An 18572-nucleotide genomic window follows, 5' to 3' on the forward strand; every position below is an offset into this window, starting at 1 on the left:
AGGTGTGAAAGCTGGACAGCAAAGAAGGCTGTTGGGGAAAAAATGTTTGTTTGAAATATGGTGCTGGAGAAGAGCTTTGTGGATAGTCTGGATGACCAGAAAAACAAATAAGTGCGTCTGAAGCAAGTCAAGCCTAAATTATCTCTGGAGGCAAAAATGAGACCTCTGGAGGCTGTTATACTGGGCACATCATGTGAAGGAAAGATTCTCTGGAAAAGGCAATAATGCTAGGGAAAATTGAAGACTGCAGGAAAAAAGGAAGAATAAATATAAAATGCATTGACTCCCTAAAGGAAGCCAAAGGCTTGAGTTTACAAAAGCTAGCAGGGCTATTGAAAACAGGACATTTTGTTCATTCATAGGGCCATGATAAGTCAGAGGCAACTTGGTAACACATAACAACAACAACAACAACAACAACAACAACAACAACAACAACAACAACAACAACAACAACAACAACAACAACAACAACAACAACAGTACATAATAAACAGAGGCTTCAATCTTTTTTGGTTTTGTATATATGTGGTAGTATTTATTATTAATGGAACGTGGTGGCACTGCGAGTTAAACCACAGAAGCCTCTGTGCTGCAAGGTTGGAAGACCAGCAGTCGTAAGATGGAATCCACCCAACATGCCACTCACTGTTCCCTCCCTCCATTTTGTGCACGCGAGCCCAAAAGGGTTCACCACCGCTGTTTTAGGGGGTGCCACTTTATAAGCACAAGTAAGAGCCAAAGTGGTGGCGCTGCGGGCTAAACCACAGAAGCCTGTGCTGCAGGGTTAGAAGATCAGCAGTTGTAAGATTGAATCCACGCATACGGGGTGAGCTCCCGTCGCTTGTCCCAGCTCCTGCCAACCTAGTAGTTCGAAAGCATGTAAATGCGAGTAGATAAATAGGTTCCACTATGGTAGAAAGGTAACAGTGTTCCATGTCTAGTTGCGCTGGCCACATGACCACGGAAACTGTCTTTGGACAAACGCTGGCTCTATGGCTTGGAAACAGGGATGAGCACCACCCCCTAGAGTTGGACATGACTGGACTAAATGTCAAGGGGAACCTTTACCTTATTTATTATTAAGTAACTGTAATAGAAGCACACTATTTGATGGAAGAGATCACAGTAAATCCTGCAGAAACATTATGTCAGGGGTTACACATATAATAGCAAGTTGTTCAGTACTTCTTAGTACATCTTTGACATACCAAAGCTTCAGAGAATTGCACTATAGTCTCTATATCATTGTTTGGGAAGCCTGATGCCAAAAGACAGGTGTAATTGCCAATTCTTGGGGGTGGAAGTGGGGGTCCTTTGTAACAAGCTAGCTACAGCCCCATTCAACATGCTGTAGTGAATGGTTGCAGTGCTATTACACAGTAGTCCCACACATCAGATTGCAGTTTTGTGCATAAAATAATAGTTGTTGGTTCTGTAGCATGTAACATGTGTATTCCCATCCTTGCCTCTACCTTTGCCCAAGTTACTTTTTAAAAGGAATTAGTTATCATTATACGTAGCTCCATGGGTATCCCCATAATTAGTTGCTGTTATGAATGCAATTATTAAAGGTAACTTTTTATTTTCAAATTTCTTGAAAGGAACTAAAACAGTGAATGTTAATAATACTTTTAGAAAAATTACCCCAACACTAAAATATACTGGCCTGCAGTACACAACAAACTGAACTAGCTAAGTCATTTTAATAATTTAAAAGGACTAATAAGAAAATACATTAAGAGTACATTAAGACCTGCCCCCCATGCCTAATAAAAATGCAGCATGATTTTTATACATTTCAACTCCTGCTTTAAAATCATAGGCTAGTTCTCCCTCAGATGAACCGTTCAAGAAGCTACAATTCTCTTTTTATAACAAGCATTCTGACTTTTTTTCCTAAAAAATCAAAAAAGAAAAAAAATCTTCTGGAGCCTTAATTATTTGGAGACTAAAGATAACAGCAAAAGCTAGCTGGTCTTTCATCATGCTAGCAATGAAGTCTACAATCCTGTACAGTATATGCACTTTTATCTGGGCATAAGATCCACTGAAGTCACTAAATCTTCCATGAAAAAACTGAAAATGGTCCAAAAGAATGTTATGCCATATTATGTAGCTTAGTTTAAAAGGGAACTAACTACAAGTAACTTTGTTTCTAACAAGTTATTTCCAAACACTACCACACTGCCACACACCCATGTATTGATGCTATCCTACCTTGGAATGGCATACCAGTGCTGCAGACTGTGCTGCTACACTTGTGAGAGTCACAGATTTCCCCTTCCCTGCTTGCTTGCTGACACGGATATAGTAGTGAATGTGGCCTGTACAGGGCCAGCTTCAGGTGAATGAAAATGTGATGTCTTTTCTGCAGTCCCCGTAGAGAAGCTGCATGGATGGGCAGTTTAATCATTCTTCAACCCTGGTGGTGAGAAATGAACTTTCACTGCATCTGAGGCAGCAGACTGAGCCACCAGACACATGCCTCTGTCCTGCAATAAAGGATGGATAACTGGGGAAAGTGCCAGTGACCTCCCCAGCATCGGCTGTCTGAGGCAATTGCCTTCTGCTGCCTCAACTTCAAGGTGATGGTTTTAACCTATAAAGCCCTCAAAAGTTTGGGACCTCATTACCTGGCAGAATGCCTACTTCCAACAAGATCTGTCCATCCTACAAGAATACACCAAGCAGCCCAGCTGAGGATGCAAACCCCGAGAGAGGCCTGGAGGGAAAATATGAGAAACTGGGCCTTCTCAGTGGTTGCTCCTTGGCTGTGGAATCAACTCCCCCCTGTAATTCATTTGGCCCCTTTCCTGGCGATATTTAAAAACTCATTAAAAACCTGGCTATTTAGGCAGGCATTCAAAAACATCATACCTGCAAACTCAGCTGAATCTAATTAGCCTATCTAACCCACCATCTTAAATGTTTTAAATGTTTTATTTTGATGTATTTTTATGCTTTAAGTTATTGCCTGTTTGTATCTTATTATTTCTATTTTTGTTATTTTAAATTGTATTTGATGGATTTATATATATGTTATAAACTGCCCAGAATGATCTCAGCCAAATGGGCAATCAATCAATTAACAATGGTAGTGTCAGCACGGGCCTATTAGAATTGCACCAAAAGGGTAGGAGGAACTAACTGAAAAAAAACGTGAAAAGATTGTAATCTTTTTATTTTTGTCTTTTTAAAAATTGCAGGTGCTCTTTTTCAGAGACAATAGTAGATTGCATCTTTCTTCATACATCCGAGCCCTACGATGTGTGTGTGTAAATGCCCTGTGCAAGCCGACCACATCGAACTGGTGCTTCATTTTGCTGGGCTTTAAAAGCATTCTCTCTCTCTCTTTGAGTTGGGAATGTGTCAAGATGGGCAACAGCCATTTTCTCAAACTTTGGCAGGTGCCCCAGGGGAGCCACCTTCATTGAGCTTTGATGTCTCCTCATCAGGACAGTCCGTGTGTCATATACCTTCCCTCGCTTCTTCCGGTGACTCTTTTTATCTTTAAGAATTACGCTGGATTTCCGTTGCTCCTGGATCCACAAGTCCCCAAACTTATGCTGAAGGACATCCACAATAGGTGTGGAAGGACGATGTGGCCTCCCGTATGTCACCGCATCCACAAGTCGAGGTGGATCCTTTGGGAACCTGTTCACCTCGGGTTCTTTGCAGCGGACATCATGGGCCTGGCGATAAAGGTATTGGTCCCGTGCAGTCACAAGGCCAGCTTTAACTGCTTTATAATTCATAGTAATGAAGTCCTTTGGCATATCCTTTTTTTTAATCACAGGGTGTGGCATTACATGCCACTGCCCTATGGCTTCAGGAACTCCTCTGTCAGTTCCACGCAGGGTTAGGCCATACGCAAAATCTGATCCTGGGATCTTTGCGCACCTTCTGCGGGTCCTTCCTAACTCTGGCTTTAGAATGAGGTGGTTCTGGAACATGGTGTTCCTCACCTGTCCAATCCTGTCATTTTCAGTCCCTGGCTGAATATTGGCTGCAGTGAGTGGCAGGAGCGGTGGAGGGCAAATGTTACTCACACTAGCTCTCTTTTTATATTTTTCCGGGTATCTGGCAACAAATGAATTCATTGCTGATGGTGAGAAACAGACCTTCTTTTGTCCAGCTTTTGCTTCCTTTCCCAAGCAAATGTTTGAGGCAGGTCTGTGTGGCCATCAAAGCGAAACTTGACACTTTGCTGTGTGTGACATCATAAACCATGCAAAATTTATTGTTGTCATTCTGTGTGTCATCAAAGCCAAAGCTAATCATTCAAAGCTGCTAGTCAGGTGTGTTACCTCATACTGTTAACAAGGTGTATCTGGAGCTGAACAGGAGGGAGAAAGTTGTCAATGAACCTGGAATGTAATTTCATTTAGTGTTCATAAACAGAACCATTTGGGTATGTAACTTTCTGTGATACTTTCAGTTTCTGGGGAAGCAGACCCTTACTTTCCAAATATAGCTAAAGATGTTCTCACATCAAGACTTCATTTGTAACCAAGAGATGCTTTGGGGTAAAACCAGTCTCCATCACATTTAAAGTAGCCATACTAAAATGAATAGGACTTAACATTATTACAGACTAAGAAGTCCCATTCATTTCAGTGGGACTGATCTGGTTCGGGCTAAGAACAGATTTAGTTCTTTGGACCTCCTTTAATTTTTTTAAGAAATCAACCTACTAACTAGTTAACTAACTGAATTTGCCAGAATGTTCTGCAAAGGCAGTCCTTCTTATTAAAAGATATATAGCAGTTGCCATTACTGTGACCTTACATGCTCTTTAATTCTCCTTTATCAGTGAACACCATTACTGTTACTTTTTAGTGTTTCTTATATATGATGACAAGGTGATGTGATGAACATCCTATTGGCAAGTGCCCTGTGAGATGCCACCACGGATAGAATTCAGGAAGGGAAACCATGTTATTTTAAAATATGGGCCCAGTCTACTCTGTTATTCTTTTCTTAGGGTTCAGTATTCAGTGTTTTACTTGCAAGGGTTAACAGAAAGCAATGGATATATTTTTCGGATATATTTTCGTTGATACAATGCCTGACCTTGGGATTTGGGGTGCTTCCAGTTCAACAGCTGGCTAGCACTTCCAATCAAAAGCCATTGTGTCACAATTCCTTCTGCTTCCCCATGCCTGCCAACATTTTTTGGATAAGAAAAAAAAATGGTGGGAAAACAGGCAGGTTGCACATGGAGGACAATGTAAACTTATTAAATGAGTCAGCGTGGTTGCCTGATAAAAGCCTCATTTACTAATGCCCTTGTTTTATAGTCTATGATGGAGATCATGGCCTTGAGCTATTGGCTCTGCACATATTTCTAGTTATTTCTTGTGCTTGTGCACACTGTATGTGTCTAGATCATGAGTGATTGGTATTGGTGATCTCAGGTAATCTGTGGAGGAACTATCCCAGCAGTAATTAAGCAATGAACTTCAAATCCAAACAAACAATCATGGCAGTGACAGGTGGACAGGACATCCTTTAAAGCAGTGGTGTCCAACCTTGGCCCTCCAGATGTTCTTGGACTACAGCTCCCAGAAGCCTTCACCACCACCTCTGCTGGCCAGGATTTCTGGGAGTTGAAGTCCAAGAACATCTGGAGGGCCAAGGTTGTTTAAAGAAAGACAAATCTTCAGCAAACAACAAGATGAACTGAAAGAACCACCACTTCAAAAGCAACAACTAACCTACAAGTTTCCCCCACAAATATCCAGGGAAATCAGGGATCTGTCTTCAGATGTCCAACAGCAATTTTAAGAAAAAGATAGCCAAGAAACAATGTTTTGGTTTAGTAACACCTTTATTAGATCACTAAACAGTTATGAGAAAAGTGAGCTTTTATATTATTTTCAAAGACAAAGATTTTAGAACATTTGGGGGCTGGGAGAGGAAGAAGATATTACAAAAAGCTAGGCTGCACCTACTTACACAGCAATTTTCTGTTGGAAATCCCATAGTTCAGCCACCCAAAATCTACCGCCAGAGAAAGGAAGGCTTTGATGAGAGTGCAGGTCTGCAAGGATCTTGCCTCCTCTTTAAGATGTGACTGCCAATTTCACCCATTCGATTTTTTTAGCCCATAATAACAACGAAACTTGATTGCCTATTTTGACAACTGCTATCTTGCTTCACGTATGTCTGCTCTAAGCCTACAAATGGCCCCCTTTGCCCTCCCCAAGGCACTGAACAAACCAACAGGGGTCCTGGGCAGGATATTTACACAGAGAGGAGAGACTGTAGAATGATCCCTTGACACTTCTCTTTCAAGGTGAATCTGCAAACACCCTCTTGCTTTGCCACTGGTCTGCATTCAGCAACAATGAGCATCACATCTGGCCCAATTTTTTGCAACTATGTCTTTTTTAGATATCATCTTTGCCTGATGAAGAATTTTGGAGGACTCAGAAGCTCGCCTTATTAGTAAAATTTTAGTGATCTAACAAAAGTACTGCTCGACCCAGAAATTTGTTGATCTGCAGATGTGTCCTCTTCCACATAGAGAAAGCAACCATGAAGAGAGAAGAGCTAGGCACTCCCATCTGTGTGTGGTGGTTTTGTCCGTGTGAGAAATGCTTCAAAATATGCCTAATAAGTGAATTAACAAGCAGCTGTGGTAAAGGGAATTAGTCAATATGTAAAGTCATACTTGTGAATTCAGGCTATTAATGAAAACTGGAATCAGAGTTTTTGCCAGCACTACATCTGAAGCTAATTACTGCCATAGTTTTTGGAAACATATATATATTTTAAAAATCATCACATTAACATATCTATTTGTGATTAATAAAAAATTCTGCCAATAGAGAGATAGAAGGTTAAACCTGCCACCATCGTTCTCCACGTTCAGTTCATCTTTTCCCAAACCCTCTGATGTCAAATGTAGCATGCGACCAAACCCCAGAGGGAGTTAGAAATCAATGTACACTCAGTGGTTTCTGCCTGAATCCATTTTCACCCTCAATTTTAAGTGATGCTTTCAATGCATTCCTCTATTTAAAGAAGATGAGAAATATGCATCGCAAATATACATTCTCGAAGAAAGCTAGGTTTTCACTATGTAGGGGACAGTGTTAAATTGTCAGAGGTAGATGAGCCATAGAACTGCAAATCTCTTTTAAAAAAATTAAGGGTGAGAGCCATGGGGTTCCTCACATTGGATCAACAGCAAAGCCCTGGAGAAAGGGGAACCCTTGTTCCCAGCACCATTTTCCTGATCTGAAACACCATCACCTTGAAATTGCTGTTTCCTTGTCTGGAAAAGATACATAAACTGAGCCCTAAGGCTGCAATCTTAGGCACACTCATTTTGATGTAGGTTCCCCTGAAATTAACCCCATGTTACAAGTACTAAGGGGTGTCCTCCGGTTTGGGGAAGTTGGGGTATAAACAGAAGTTCCAGCCTTTCAGATTTTCATTCTGAGTTCTCCCTCTTCGTTTCTATTGACTGCTCCACTCTCATTTAAAATATTCATTAGTCCTTGAGCCGTACTTCATATTAAAAATATGGATAAAGAACAATCTCTTTTAGAAAAGAATATTCAAGAAAGGAAAGCTTGCATCTGCAAACACAAATATAAATCATGTTTATCTCCTGAAAAGATCTGTGCCATGTAACAGTGTCATACTAGAGTCATACACAATCTTTCTACACACAGCCTTAATTGCTATGCTAATAGTCTGTAGTTTCCAAAGGCAAGACAGCTAATTATAATCAAGACTTTTTTTAAAAAAAAAAGCAAAAACAAAAGCAAAACCTGATCTCCACAGACAGTGTCTTAAATGCATCTTTTGAATCTATGTTTTCTTGGTTAAAAAAAAAAATTCTTACGGTATCTTTTGAAGTTCCCAGTTTTTTCAGTCCATCTAACGGTAGCAAGTCAGCCGAATCCTTGTGATTAAACTGAACTGCCTGCTTCATTTTCCTCTGTTGCCGAAGAGATGCAGCTTCCCTCATATCCACCTCCTTCCTTGTTGGCTCTGTGAGGAGCCCTGAATAAAACATCTTCGTCTCCTTTGTGTCAGTGCCTTGCTTTGCCTAGCCTCTCTCTCCCTCTCTCCCTCTCTCTCTGGCTGCTGCTCAGCTCCTATACAGAGATGAATGCCTCAATGCTTTATTATGTGCACTTTATAAACAGCATCCGCATGACGTTTGGAGAGCAGCAGGTACCCTAGTGAGTATAGTGTCATAAAGGAGGGGCTACGCATTCTGCAATATGTAACACATCCCATGATATCCTTTTGTGGGGAAAGGCCACATTGGCTCTCAGCTGTCTGTCTTGTATATTTTGATTACCATCAGGTGCACTCACCAAGATGCTTCACAAAATAAGCTACAGTGGTTTTTTCCCCCAAAAAACAAACAGCTGTGACCTTCTCTTAAAAAAAAAAAGGCAAAGTGGTACACATACCATATGTTTATACATTTAAAGCCAAGCCATCTGCTGTGGATGCACTGTATATACCACAGATGAAACTGTGCTTTCAGTGACAAACCCAAAAGACTGTGTGGCTCAGCAGCCTTGTTCACAAGCCTCATCCGAGTCCTAGAACAACATGTCTTTCTTAGTTCCTGCAAGTTATACGACACACATGTAAACATGCACAGCACTTCTGGCCATGTCTGCTGCATGCCTTATCATGCCAAGCTCAGGGGCTTTGAAGCATCCTGGTGGAAACAGTCAAACATAAGGATTTTAGACATACATATATATCTGTGGTAGAGAGTGCCACAAGGCAGCTCCAGTAGCATCAACACCCCACACCTTGAGTCCATGTATTAACTTGGACACATGCATCTAAAACTGATTTTGAATCATGTGTTGGAAAGCGTCATCCAATATACCCAAGCCCTTAGTTCTGTGGTTCTCTGCCTTTGTGCCTCCAAATGACTTCCCTTTCAGCTTCCAGAAGTCCCAGCAAGCAGAGCCAGTTCTGGGAGCTAAGGTCTAAGACAACTGGAGGACCAATGTCTGAGAATGTCACAGCTTATTCTGCTTCAACTGGTGCACATGACAGACACAAATTCTGCTTTGGGATTCTTTTAGGCTCTGTGCAGGCTCTACATCTGACACTACACTTTATCTTAGACATAAGGCCAAGAAGCAATGCACACTGGTATTTTTCATCAGTATGGAGAATATTATCAAGAGTGGTGAAGTTCCTGCCTTTTCCAGAATACCAACTTGCTACGTTTACAGTTGGATGCTATAACATTGTGCAGTGTTCCAGTCCAGTGCTGAAGTGCAGCAATAAAGGCAAGTTGGTACACCAAGGATGAAGATATTTTAATCAGAAATATTTTAGTGCCTTAGAGCTTATATGAAACATTTTTCTGCACTAGTGAATAGCTGCATTCTCCTCCTCCATACACACTTTAAAAATTAAAATTTAAAAAGTGTAGATAAAATGGAATTCTAATGTCATGAGAGAGAGAGAGAGAAATATCTTATATCTTAGAATTATCATGACTCTGCTTGTAAAAGCTGAGTGTAAACTTCTTAAAACCCTCTTCTTCTTCCTGACTGAAGCTCTTCGCTGTTCCTTGAATTCCCTCCTCCTCTTAGTATCATCTTTGTAAAGCCTGCACTAATGTCCTCTCTCACACACTTTGTGCTCACCCAACTTTATTTCTGGTTACTCCCATGGCCAAGGTGTTTATAATAAAACAGTCATCCTCCTATTGCTGTTGTTACCACTATGGTCAGTTCCCCTTTTCCTTTTCCTAGCTATGACTGCAGACTCTTTCTGTGCCTTCCTTGTTGGTTACAGCGCTGGCAAAGAAAATCATCTAAACCTAACAATGCTATTGTGCTTAAATATTAAACTAATTAAGGCTCCATGTTAATAGTGTTTTGCTGTCTTTCGGTAGTTATTATATTCGCCTAATTAATTAAAAATCATTGATTTATTCAGTGATCTTCTTCATGTTCCTCTCCTATACCTGGAGAAGGAAGACAAGCAAAGCTGAACACAAGAGAATAAAACATGTTCTCTTAGTATGGTTGTCAGGTCAGGAGGATCCCATTTTCATAGGTTTCAGGACCAAAACCTGAGACTGGGGTGGACCTTTCTGTCATCACAAGAGTAAGCCCTTCTGATGTCACAGAGGGACAAAAGGCAATAGTTGGTAAGATAGTTTTGGCCAGGATTTACACCACGGCTGCTTGGGCTTATACAGTTAGAAAGTTTTATGAGGTGTGACGCTTGTGCCCTCCTTCCCAGTCCCAAGTGCCCCAAATGGTGTGATAGGCTCGTGGTCAACATGCCACATAGCCATGAGAGGAAAGGAATGTACAGAGAGCTGGTGGATACATTCACACATTGGGCTCCTTCGTGTTATTTGGGGTGACGCATAGATAAACACCTTGATACCGAGCTTCTGAGCCCAGGCGTCAGCTATAAAGAATAAAGATAGCCAGGTTTTAAAACTACATCACACACTAAAATAAAAACTTCCCTTCTTCTCCAGTGCTGTTTTCCATGAGATTTATCTCCCAGCCTGAAGATTAGAAGAAACATAATGATTCCTTGAGATTTCTTATGATTGAGGTGACAATCCTACCTTGCAGAGTTTTGAGCTGTATTGTATGTAAGGCAGGATGTTCTGCTTTGTGATGACAGAATGACCTCAACAACCTTTTAATTCTCTCTAATCCTATATTTTTCTTTCCTTATGAAATGAAAGGTTGGTGACTGTCTACCCTAAGTAATCTAAATCCAGCTGTTGGAGTAGATCCATTGACTCAATGGGACTTACATAAATATTGACTTATAGGGATGTGTCATTTGGATTTTTGAACTCCAGTGCACAGACCTACATCTTGTATATATACAGTACTTTCAGACATTCTTGCATTTTGTTCACCTGGATAAGGGCTGAGTTCAAAGGCTCCATGGCCTAGCTTCAGCCTAGTTTCTGGTTTAAAAAGAAAGCTGCCCCAGTGCTATCTGAGAGTCCTAGAGTAAAAAATTGTGCATCCCTATGGATTTACCAAGTCTTAATTCAGTGGAACCAATCTAGGTGGGACTAACAGTTGGATTTAGGTCTAAGCTTTGAAGTTTAATTAGCAAATGTGCTTAATAATTGTTTAACTTTTATTTAATTATTTTTTAAAATATATTGGAACTAGCAGAAGAACACAAATGGCACACTTATTACTTATGCAGAAATGATAGTTGTCGTATGGACTATGAAATTCTGGGAATTGTAGTCACAAAGAGTAACCTTTCTCGTCCCTGCCCTGATCCACATAATGTTGTGTTTCTGTCCCTTAAGCACATCATAAGAGCATACAGAAATGAAATTGCAGTGGTGCCTCAACTTACGTATTTAATTGTTTCCAGAACTCTGGTCGTAAGTCAAAATGGTCGTAAGTCGAACCACCATTTCCCAAAGGAATGCACTGAAATGCAATTAATCTGTTCTGGCCGAAGAAAAAAATCACATACACACATGAAGGGGAAAAAAACACTGCAAGACCCATTGGAAACGTGATTAATCCGTTCTGGCTGAAGGAGGGGGGAAGAAAAGCAAACAAACCGTGCAAGACCCTTCAGAAGTGCAAAAAAAAAAAAAGGAAACCAAAAAGCAAACAAACTATGCAAGACCCTTCGGAAACACGATTGATCCATTCTGGATGAAGGGGGGGGGAAAGAAAAGAAAAGAAACCGTGCAAGATCCTTCGGAAATGCAAAGAAAAAAGAAAAAGAAGAAGACACAAAGCAGAAAGCAAACAAACCATGCAAGACCCATCAGAAATGCAAAAAAAGCAAAGCAGTAGAGCTCCCATATCACCTCCCCTTTTGGAGCGTATATGTGAGCAGTGGGGGCATCTGTGCAGGGTTGAGTATGAGAAAAAATTATTCCATGTCTCCCTTATTTTTCGGTGCCCTCAGGATTAGCGAGTTGGTAGCTGGGGGTAAATCAGACAAATCTAGACTAGCTCCACAATGGCAGGATGTTAAAGTCAGGGATGGAAATGTAGAACTTATGATTGGGCAATCCAAGGGTGATCAATTGGGCAGGGGTAAACAGTATTGGGGCTATGCACCATTGAGAGCATATGCCCAGTCAGAGCCATGAGGGCGTACTTAGAGCAGAGAGGGCATGGCACAGGTTATTTTTTCCAGCACACTGATAAGTCCCCACTGACCAATTATCAGTTCTGGAAATTCATTGAATTAGTATTGCAGAAGGTGGCCGTTACAGGGACAAGGTTTGGCACCCATCCATTTAGGATTGGAGCAGCATCCACTGAAGCGGCATCCACTGAATCAGCCAACAGCACGGGGGCAATCAAGCACTTAGGCCAATGGTCCTCGTCCAGTTATAAAAGATACATAAGGACCCTACCTACTTGGTAAGCAGGGGCCTGACTTATGTCTTTACAATTCTGGGGTCAGGAAGAAGAAAACAGATAATGATCATCAGCCATAGTTATGTCTACTGGGCTGAGCGCTATGCAGCTACAAGCCCCTGGGGGACCAACCTGGGGCTTGGAGTCCAGGGATACATTACATGGAAGGGGCTGCAAGGTATGCAGTGGGTCCAGTTATGCAGAATGACAGCATTCGGTCACTTCCCACCAGACCTCCTGGTGGTACATCTGGGAGGCAATGATTTGCCGAAATTGCGAGGTAAGGTGCTGATCCTGGATATTCTGCATGACCTTAAGTGGTTGAAGGCCATGTATCCTGTGATGTTGATCTTATGGTCCACAATTATTCCTCGGTTAGCCTCGCGAGGCTCTGAGACGACTACTTCCACTACTGAGAGGAAGCCAGGAACCATCGGCCGGCCACAGCCACTGGGTGAGAGGCAGTGGACTGTGGTTGGGCTCCTGCTGGATGTCAGCTCTCTTTCCCAAGAGAGCTGCTCAGCCCCCTCTGTGTCTGCAGGACCAGGCCCTGCTGCTCCAGGCTGCCTCATTCATCTCAACATGAGCCACATAACTTTGGGGGGGGGGAGAGAAGGGGCTTTAGAAATGTTTTATTTTATATATGTTTTAAATGTTTTTAAATTGTTATTAATTGCCATCAATTAAGAAGAGACCCACAGTGGATCTAATGGAACAGGAAGGGGGGAGGGTGTTGGAGGGGGCAGCCATTGAGGTGGTGCTGGGTAGGGGAAGGAATGGTGGTGGCGGTAGAACATGCCCGCGTAGGAGAAGAGAGGTTAGATATCTTACATCTATCCCCTCTTCTAGTTCTACCCCCAACCAGATGGTATCAGGCGACCATATCAGCAAACCCTCGGGCCACACGGTGCTGTTGATGAACGCCAGGTCAGTACAAAATAAAACTGCCCTCATCCATGATGTAATTCTGGATGAGGGGGCTGACCTGGCGTGCATTACTGAGACCTGGGTGGGAGAGGAGGGTGGTGTTCCCCTCTCCCAGCTGTGTCCGCCTGAGTACTCAGTCCAGCACCAAGGTCGCTCGGAGGGTGGGGGAGGGGGAGTTGCTATAGTCTATAGGAGTTCTATCTCCTTGACCAGGCTTCCTATCTCTTTGAGAGGAGGTATCGAGGGCCTGTATTGTGTGTTGGGCTCGCGAGACAGGTTAGGGATTCTGTTGGTGTACCGCCCAACCTGCTGCGTACCAACAGTCTCCCTGCCTGAGCTGACGGAGGTAGTCTCGGACCTGGTGTTGAGGACTCCCAGGCTGTTGGTGCTGGGGGACCTCAACATTCATGCCGGGGCTGCCTTGACTGGGGCAGCTCAGGACTTCATGGCCGCCATGACAACCATGGGGCTGTCTCAATGTGTCATCGGCCCAACGCATGAGAAGGGCCACACCTTGGACCTGGTTTTCTCAACGGGACTGGAAGATGGTGGTTTGGATGTGGAGGGGCTGGTCGTGACCCCATTGTCATGGTCAGACCACTTCCTGGTCAAGTTTAGTCTATTAGCTTCTTCTTCCCTCTGCAAGGGTGGGGGATCTATTAAGATGATCCGCCCTCGGAGACTAATGGATCCAGATGGATTCCTGAATGCTCTGGGGGATTATCCGTCTGATATGGTTGGTGCTCCTGTCGAAGCTCAGGTCACCCTATGGAATAAGGAGATGACCCGGGCTGTTGACACGATTGCGCCTAAGCGCCCTCTCCCTGCTCGCCGAGCCCAGACAGCCCCTTGGTATACTTCTGAACTGCGGGCGATGAAGCGAGAGGGGAGACGGCTGGAGCGCAGGTGGAGGAAATCCCGCTGGGAGTCCGACCGAACACGACTTAGAGCCCATTATCGGGCCCATTTCGTGGCAATACGGCTGGCAAAACGGCAATATTTCTCCAGCCGTATTGCTTCCTCAGAATGTCGTTTCGGGTGGTCCAGGATCTTCTTCAACCGGGAAATCCGGTGGAGGTCCTGGACTGCTCATCAGCTCGTTGTGATGAGTTTGCCATCTATTTTGAGGAAAAAATCGCTCAGATTCGCAGTGGGTTGGACTCCACAGTTACTGCAGAGTCAGAGGATGTATCCAGCGCACCGTGCTTTGGTCAGGTATTAATGGATGAGTTTCAATTGTTGAGACCTGAGGATGTGGACAGGGTGCTTGGATCTGTCCGTTCTACCACAACTCCGCTCGACACTTGCCCATCCTGGCTAATTAGAAGATCAGCCAGGGGGGTTCGCACCTGGGTCCAGGAGGCCGTGAACGCCTCTTTGAGAGAGGGAGTGGTCCCTACCACCTTGAAAGAGGCGGTAATTCGACCACTCCTTAAAAAGCCAAACCTGGACCCAAGGCTGGTGGCTAACTACCGACCAGTAGCGAACCTCCCTTATTTGGGCAAAGTGTTGGAGCGGGTTGTGGCTGGGCAACTCCAGGCGCTGCTGGATGAAACTGATTTTCTAGATCCATTTCAATCGGGTTTCAGGCCGGGTTTTGGTACAGAGACTGCCTTGGTCACCCTGTATGATGACCTTTGCCGGGAGAGAGACAGGTGGAGTGTGACCCTGTTGATACTCCTGGACCTCTCAGCGGCTTTCGACACCATCGACCATGGTGTCCTTCTGGATAGGCTGGCTGGGTTGGGAGTTGGGGGCACTGTTTTACGGTGGTTCCGCTCCTTCCTGGCTGACCGTGTCCAGAGGGTGGTGCTGGGGGACAGTTGCTCTGCCCCATGGCATTCATGTCATGGGGTTCCTCAGGGCTCGATACTGTCCCCCATGCTGTTTAACATCTACATGAAACCGCTGGGAGAGGTCATCAGGAGGTTTGGGCTGAGGAGTCAGCAATATGCTGACGACACTCAGCTCTACCTCTCGTTTTCCACCAATCCAGGTGAGGCGGTTTCTGTGCTGAACTCGTGTCTGGACCTGATAATGGACTGGATGAGGGTCAATAAATTGAAACTCAATCCAGACAAGACGGAAGTGCTGTTAGTGGGTGCTTCGCCAGACAGGCTGGAGGGCCATCTCCCTGCCCTGAATGGGGTTACACTCCCCCTAAGGGACAGGGTCCGCAGCTTGGGGGTGCTCCTGGACCCCAGTCTAACACTGGAAGCCCAGGTGGACTCGGTGGCCAGGGGCACCTTCCTCCAGCTGCGGAAACTATACCAGCTACGGCCCTACCTGGACGAGCGGAGTCTCATGACAGTTACACATGCACTGGTAACATCCCGTATAGATTACTGCAATGCGCTTTACGTGGGGCTGCCTTTGAAGACGGTCCGGCGACTGCAGCTGGTCCAGAATCGAGCGGCGCGGCTGGTGAGTGGTGTGGCCGCCAGGGAACATATCAAGCCGATTCTGTATAAGTTACATTGGCTACCAGTTGCTGCCCGGGCCCAATTCAAAGTGCTTGTTTTGACATATAAAGCCCTAAACGGCTTGGGCCCTGGATACCTGAAGGACCGCCTCCTTCCATATGAGCCTACCCGGCAGTTAAGATCTAGCCAGGGGGCCCTTTTGAAAGAGCCATCCCTCAAGGAGGTAAGAGGGACGGCTTGTAGACAAAGGGCCTTTTCGGCAGCTGCCCCCAGACTATGGAATGCCCTTCCGACTGAGATTCGTCTGGCGCCGACACTGATGACATTTCGGCGCCAGGTCAAAACCTTCCTGTTCCAGAAGACTTTTAACTGAAATAATATTAGCTGTGGGTCCGATGGCAATTTTATATATATTTTAATTGTATTTTAATTGCTACATAACTTTATTGTATTTTAAATGCTGTAAGCCGCCCAGAGACCTTTGGGTAGTGTGGGCGGCATATAAATTAAATAAATAAATAAATAAATAAATACTATTAACAAGGCCCGGTGGGGCATCAACAGGGAAGCATGCAGAGGCATCTGCAGTGGCATTGGGGAGGTGATAGGTCACCACAGGATCCAATTGGAGAAACCTGATTTGTTCTGGGGTGACAGCGTTCATCTTTCAGATACGGGTTTGGAGGTCTTCTCAGAATACATTAGAGGAGGCTTGCTTGCTGAGCTCGAAGGGCTCTGTGGCGGGCATGGGACATAGCCAGGCTAGTCCCTATGCTGTGGCGGGTAGTGCGGAAAAAACAGGTATTTTCGGTGGGTCCTGCTGTAATTTTAAGTAAGCTGACAGTGCATCCGACCTCCCAGCATTGCAGATTGTGTGATTACAGTGCCTGAGGCAGGAAAATGCGCTGGGCCACTTCTGGACCAATAGCCCTTGATTAAAGGGGGCTTGAGGTCTGGGGGTGTTGATTAGCGACCGGCCGGGTTCCTGCTGCCCTTAAGATCGCTGGAACCTGAGGCTGGGGATTCGCCCTTTCATTAATCCCCTCATTTAACTGTTTCCACACTTCAGCAGGCCTCCTCCTTTCTGAAAAAAAAGAAACCTTGAATTTTGGATATGATTGTATATGAATAAAGTGTGGCCCGTATTTAACACGTATCACTGTCTTGCGTTTTATTCCGGGATTAGGAGGGCAAGGCTCCAGCCGCTGGACGGTGATCGGACCTCCAACTGTGTAGCTGGCTTTTGCCCACCACCTGGGATATCGCGAGATGGATTACTGCCTTGGGACTCACGAGTAGGAGGGGAAAGCCAGCTACTTAAGGAGCTTTCCCCTCTAGGATCGCCCTCTTTTTTTCAGGCACCCTCCTGCCCTCCCTATTTCTTGTGTGAGTTTTTCTGGTCGCCCTTAAGGGGCCGGACAGGAATTTTTGACCTTCATCCTGATTGGCCTTTGGATGGGGGGAGTTTTTGCCTATCCCACACTGGAGAAGGGTTGTTGGCATTGTGGTGGAATAAATTTTGGTCACACTGGTGGGTAGTGCGGAAACAACAGGTATTTCCAGTGGGCCCCGGTGTAATTTCAAGTAAGTCGACAGCGCATCCGACCTCCCAGCACTGCGGATCATGCAGTTACAGTGCCTGAGGCGGGAAGATGCGCTGGGCCACTTCTGGACCAACAGCCCTCGATTAAAGGGGGCTTCAGGTCTGGGGGTGCTGATTAGTGGCTGGCTGGGTTCCTGCTGCCCTTAAGATCGCTGGAACCTGAGGCGGGAGATTTGCCCTTTCATTAATCCCGTCATTTAACTGTTTCCGCACCTCAGCAGGCCTCCTCCTTTTTGAAAAGAGAATGCTTGAATTTTGGATATGATTGTATATGAATAAAGTGTGGCCTGTATTTAACCCATATCACTGTCTCGTGTTTTATTCCGGGATTAGGAGAGCAATGTTATTTCATGGTATTTTCAGAGCAAGAGACATAACACTTCAGCAACAAACTGCAGCCAATGTTTTCTAATTCCAAAGTAGAAAGGCTTAGATTTCCTCTCTTGTTTAGTCACCCTTCTCCTATGCTGAAAGATAAATAGCCTGACATATTACAGCAGCCTAGCACTAGTCTGAATGCAGGAGCACTTGCCTCTGCCCTTTCTCATCTTAGAGCATTGCCTATTATGTAACAAGACATCAAAAACAATTAGAACTTGGGCAGGCAGGGAGAATGAACCAATGTGTTTTGTTTTTTCTCTTTAGGAGCTGTTAATGCTCTGCTGCCAGTTGATTAACTAAAGATGCTTCGCTGTATTGCCTTCATCTCTAGAGTAGGAGAAACGGGGGGGCCAAGGGGGAAACAGCCTCCCCCAGTGATGTCACACTTATGTAATATGAAGACTCAGCTGCCTGGCAGAAAAAAACCTAGTGATATGCATTAGCAAAGGGTCAACGTGCTTCTAGCATGCCTGGTGACTACAACAAAGCTGAACAGAAGGAGGGACAGTAAAGTTTTAAAAAAAGAAACCCCTCCCATGAACACACATAGCACTCCCGCTCAAGGCTGTGTTCATTGATGGCTGTTTCAGCAAGCAACCCAAAAAAGTCTTTGCAAGCTCTTGGGTTTCACAACTGCTAAAGACCAGCTTTTCTAGTGGCATCACAGACTAACTGTGTAGCATTAAAGACAGCCCAATACAATATGTTGTTGCTCATCACAACAAAGACGATCACAAATACTTCTGATGTGGACTCCCCCTGTCATGGGTTCATTCATTCAAAGGCTGACAGACCAGTTATTATCTGGGCTGCATCCCTGCGCCGTATCAGTGAGTCAGGCGTATTGAG

At 44.4% G+C, this 18572-nt stretch overlaps 1 protein-coding gene across 1 annotated transcript in view; it reads right to left on the reverse strand.

Moving 5' to 3' along the window:
* NRIP3 (nuclear receptor interacting protein 3) overlaps positions 1-9667 on the reverse strand; it is a 28952-nt gene extending 19285 nt beyond the window's left edge. Inside the window, exon 1 of the mRNA XM_072985755.2 lies at positions 7862-9667. Coding sequence (XP_072841856.1) covers positions 7862-8035 — 174 coding nt within the window. The 5' untranslated portion in view covers positions 8036-9667. The remainder of the gene's footprint in view (positions 1-7861) is intronic.
* Positions 9668-18572: the final 8905 nt, after the last annotated feature.

The sequence above is a fragment of the Pogona vitticeps genome, chromosome 1, assembly GCF_051106095.1.
Source record: "Pogona vitticeps strain Pit_001003342236 chromosome 1, PviZW2.1, whole genome shotgun sequence".
In the NCBI taxonomy this organism is placed as follows: domain Eukaryota; kingdom Metazoa; phylum Chordata; class Lepidosauria; order Squamata; family Agamidae; genus Pogona; species Pogona vitticeps.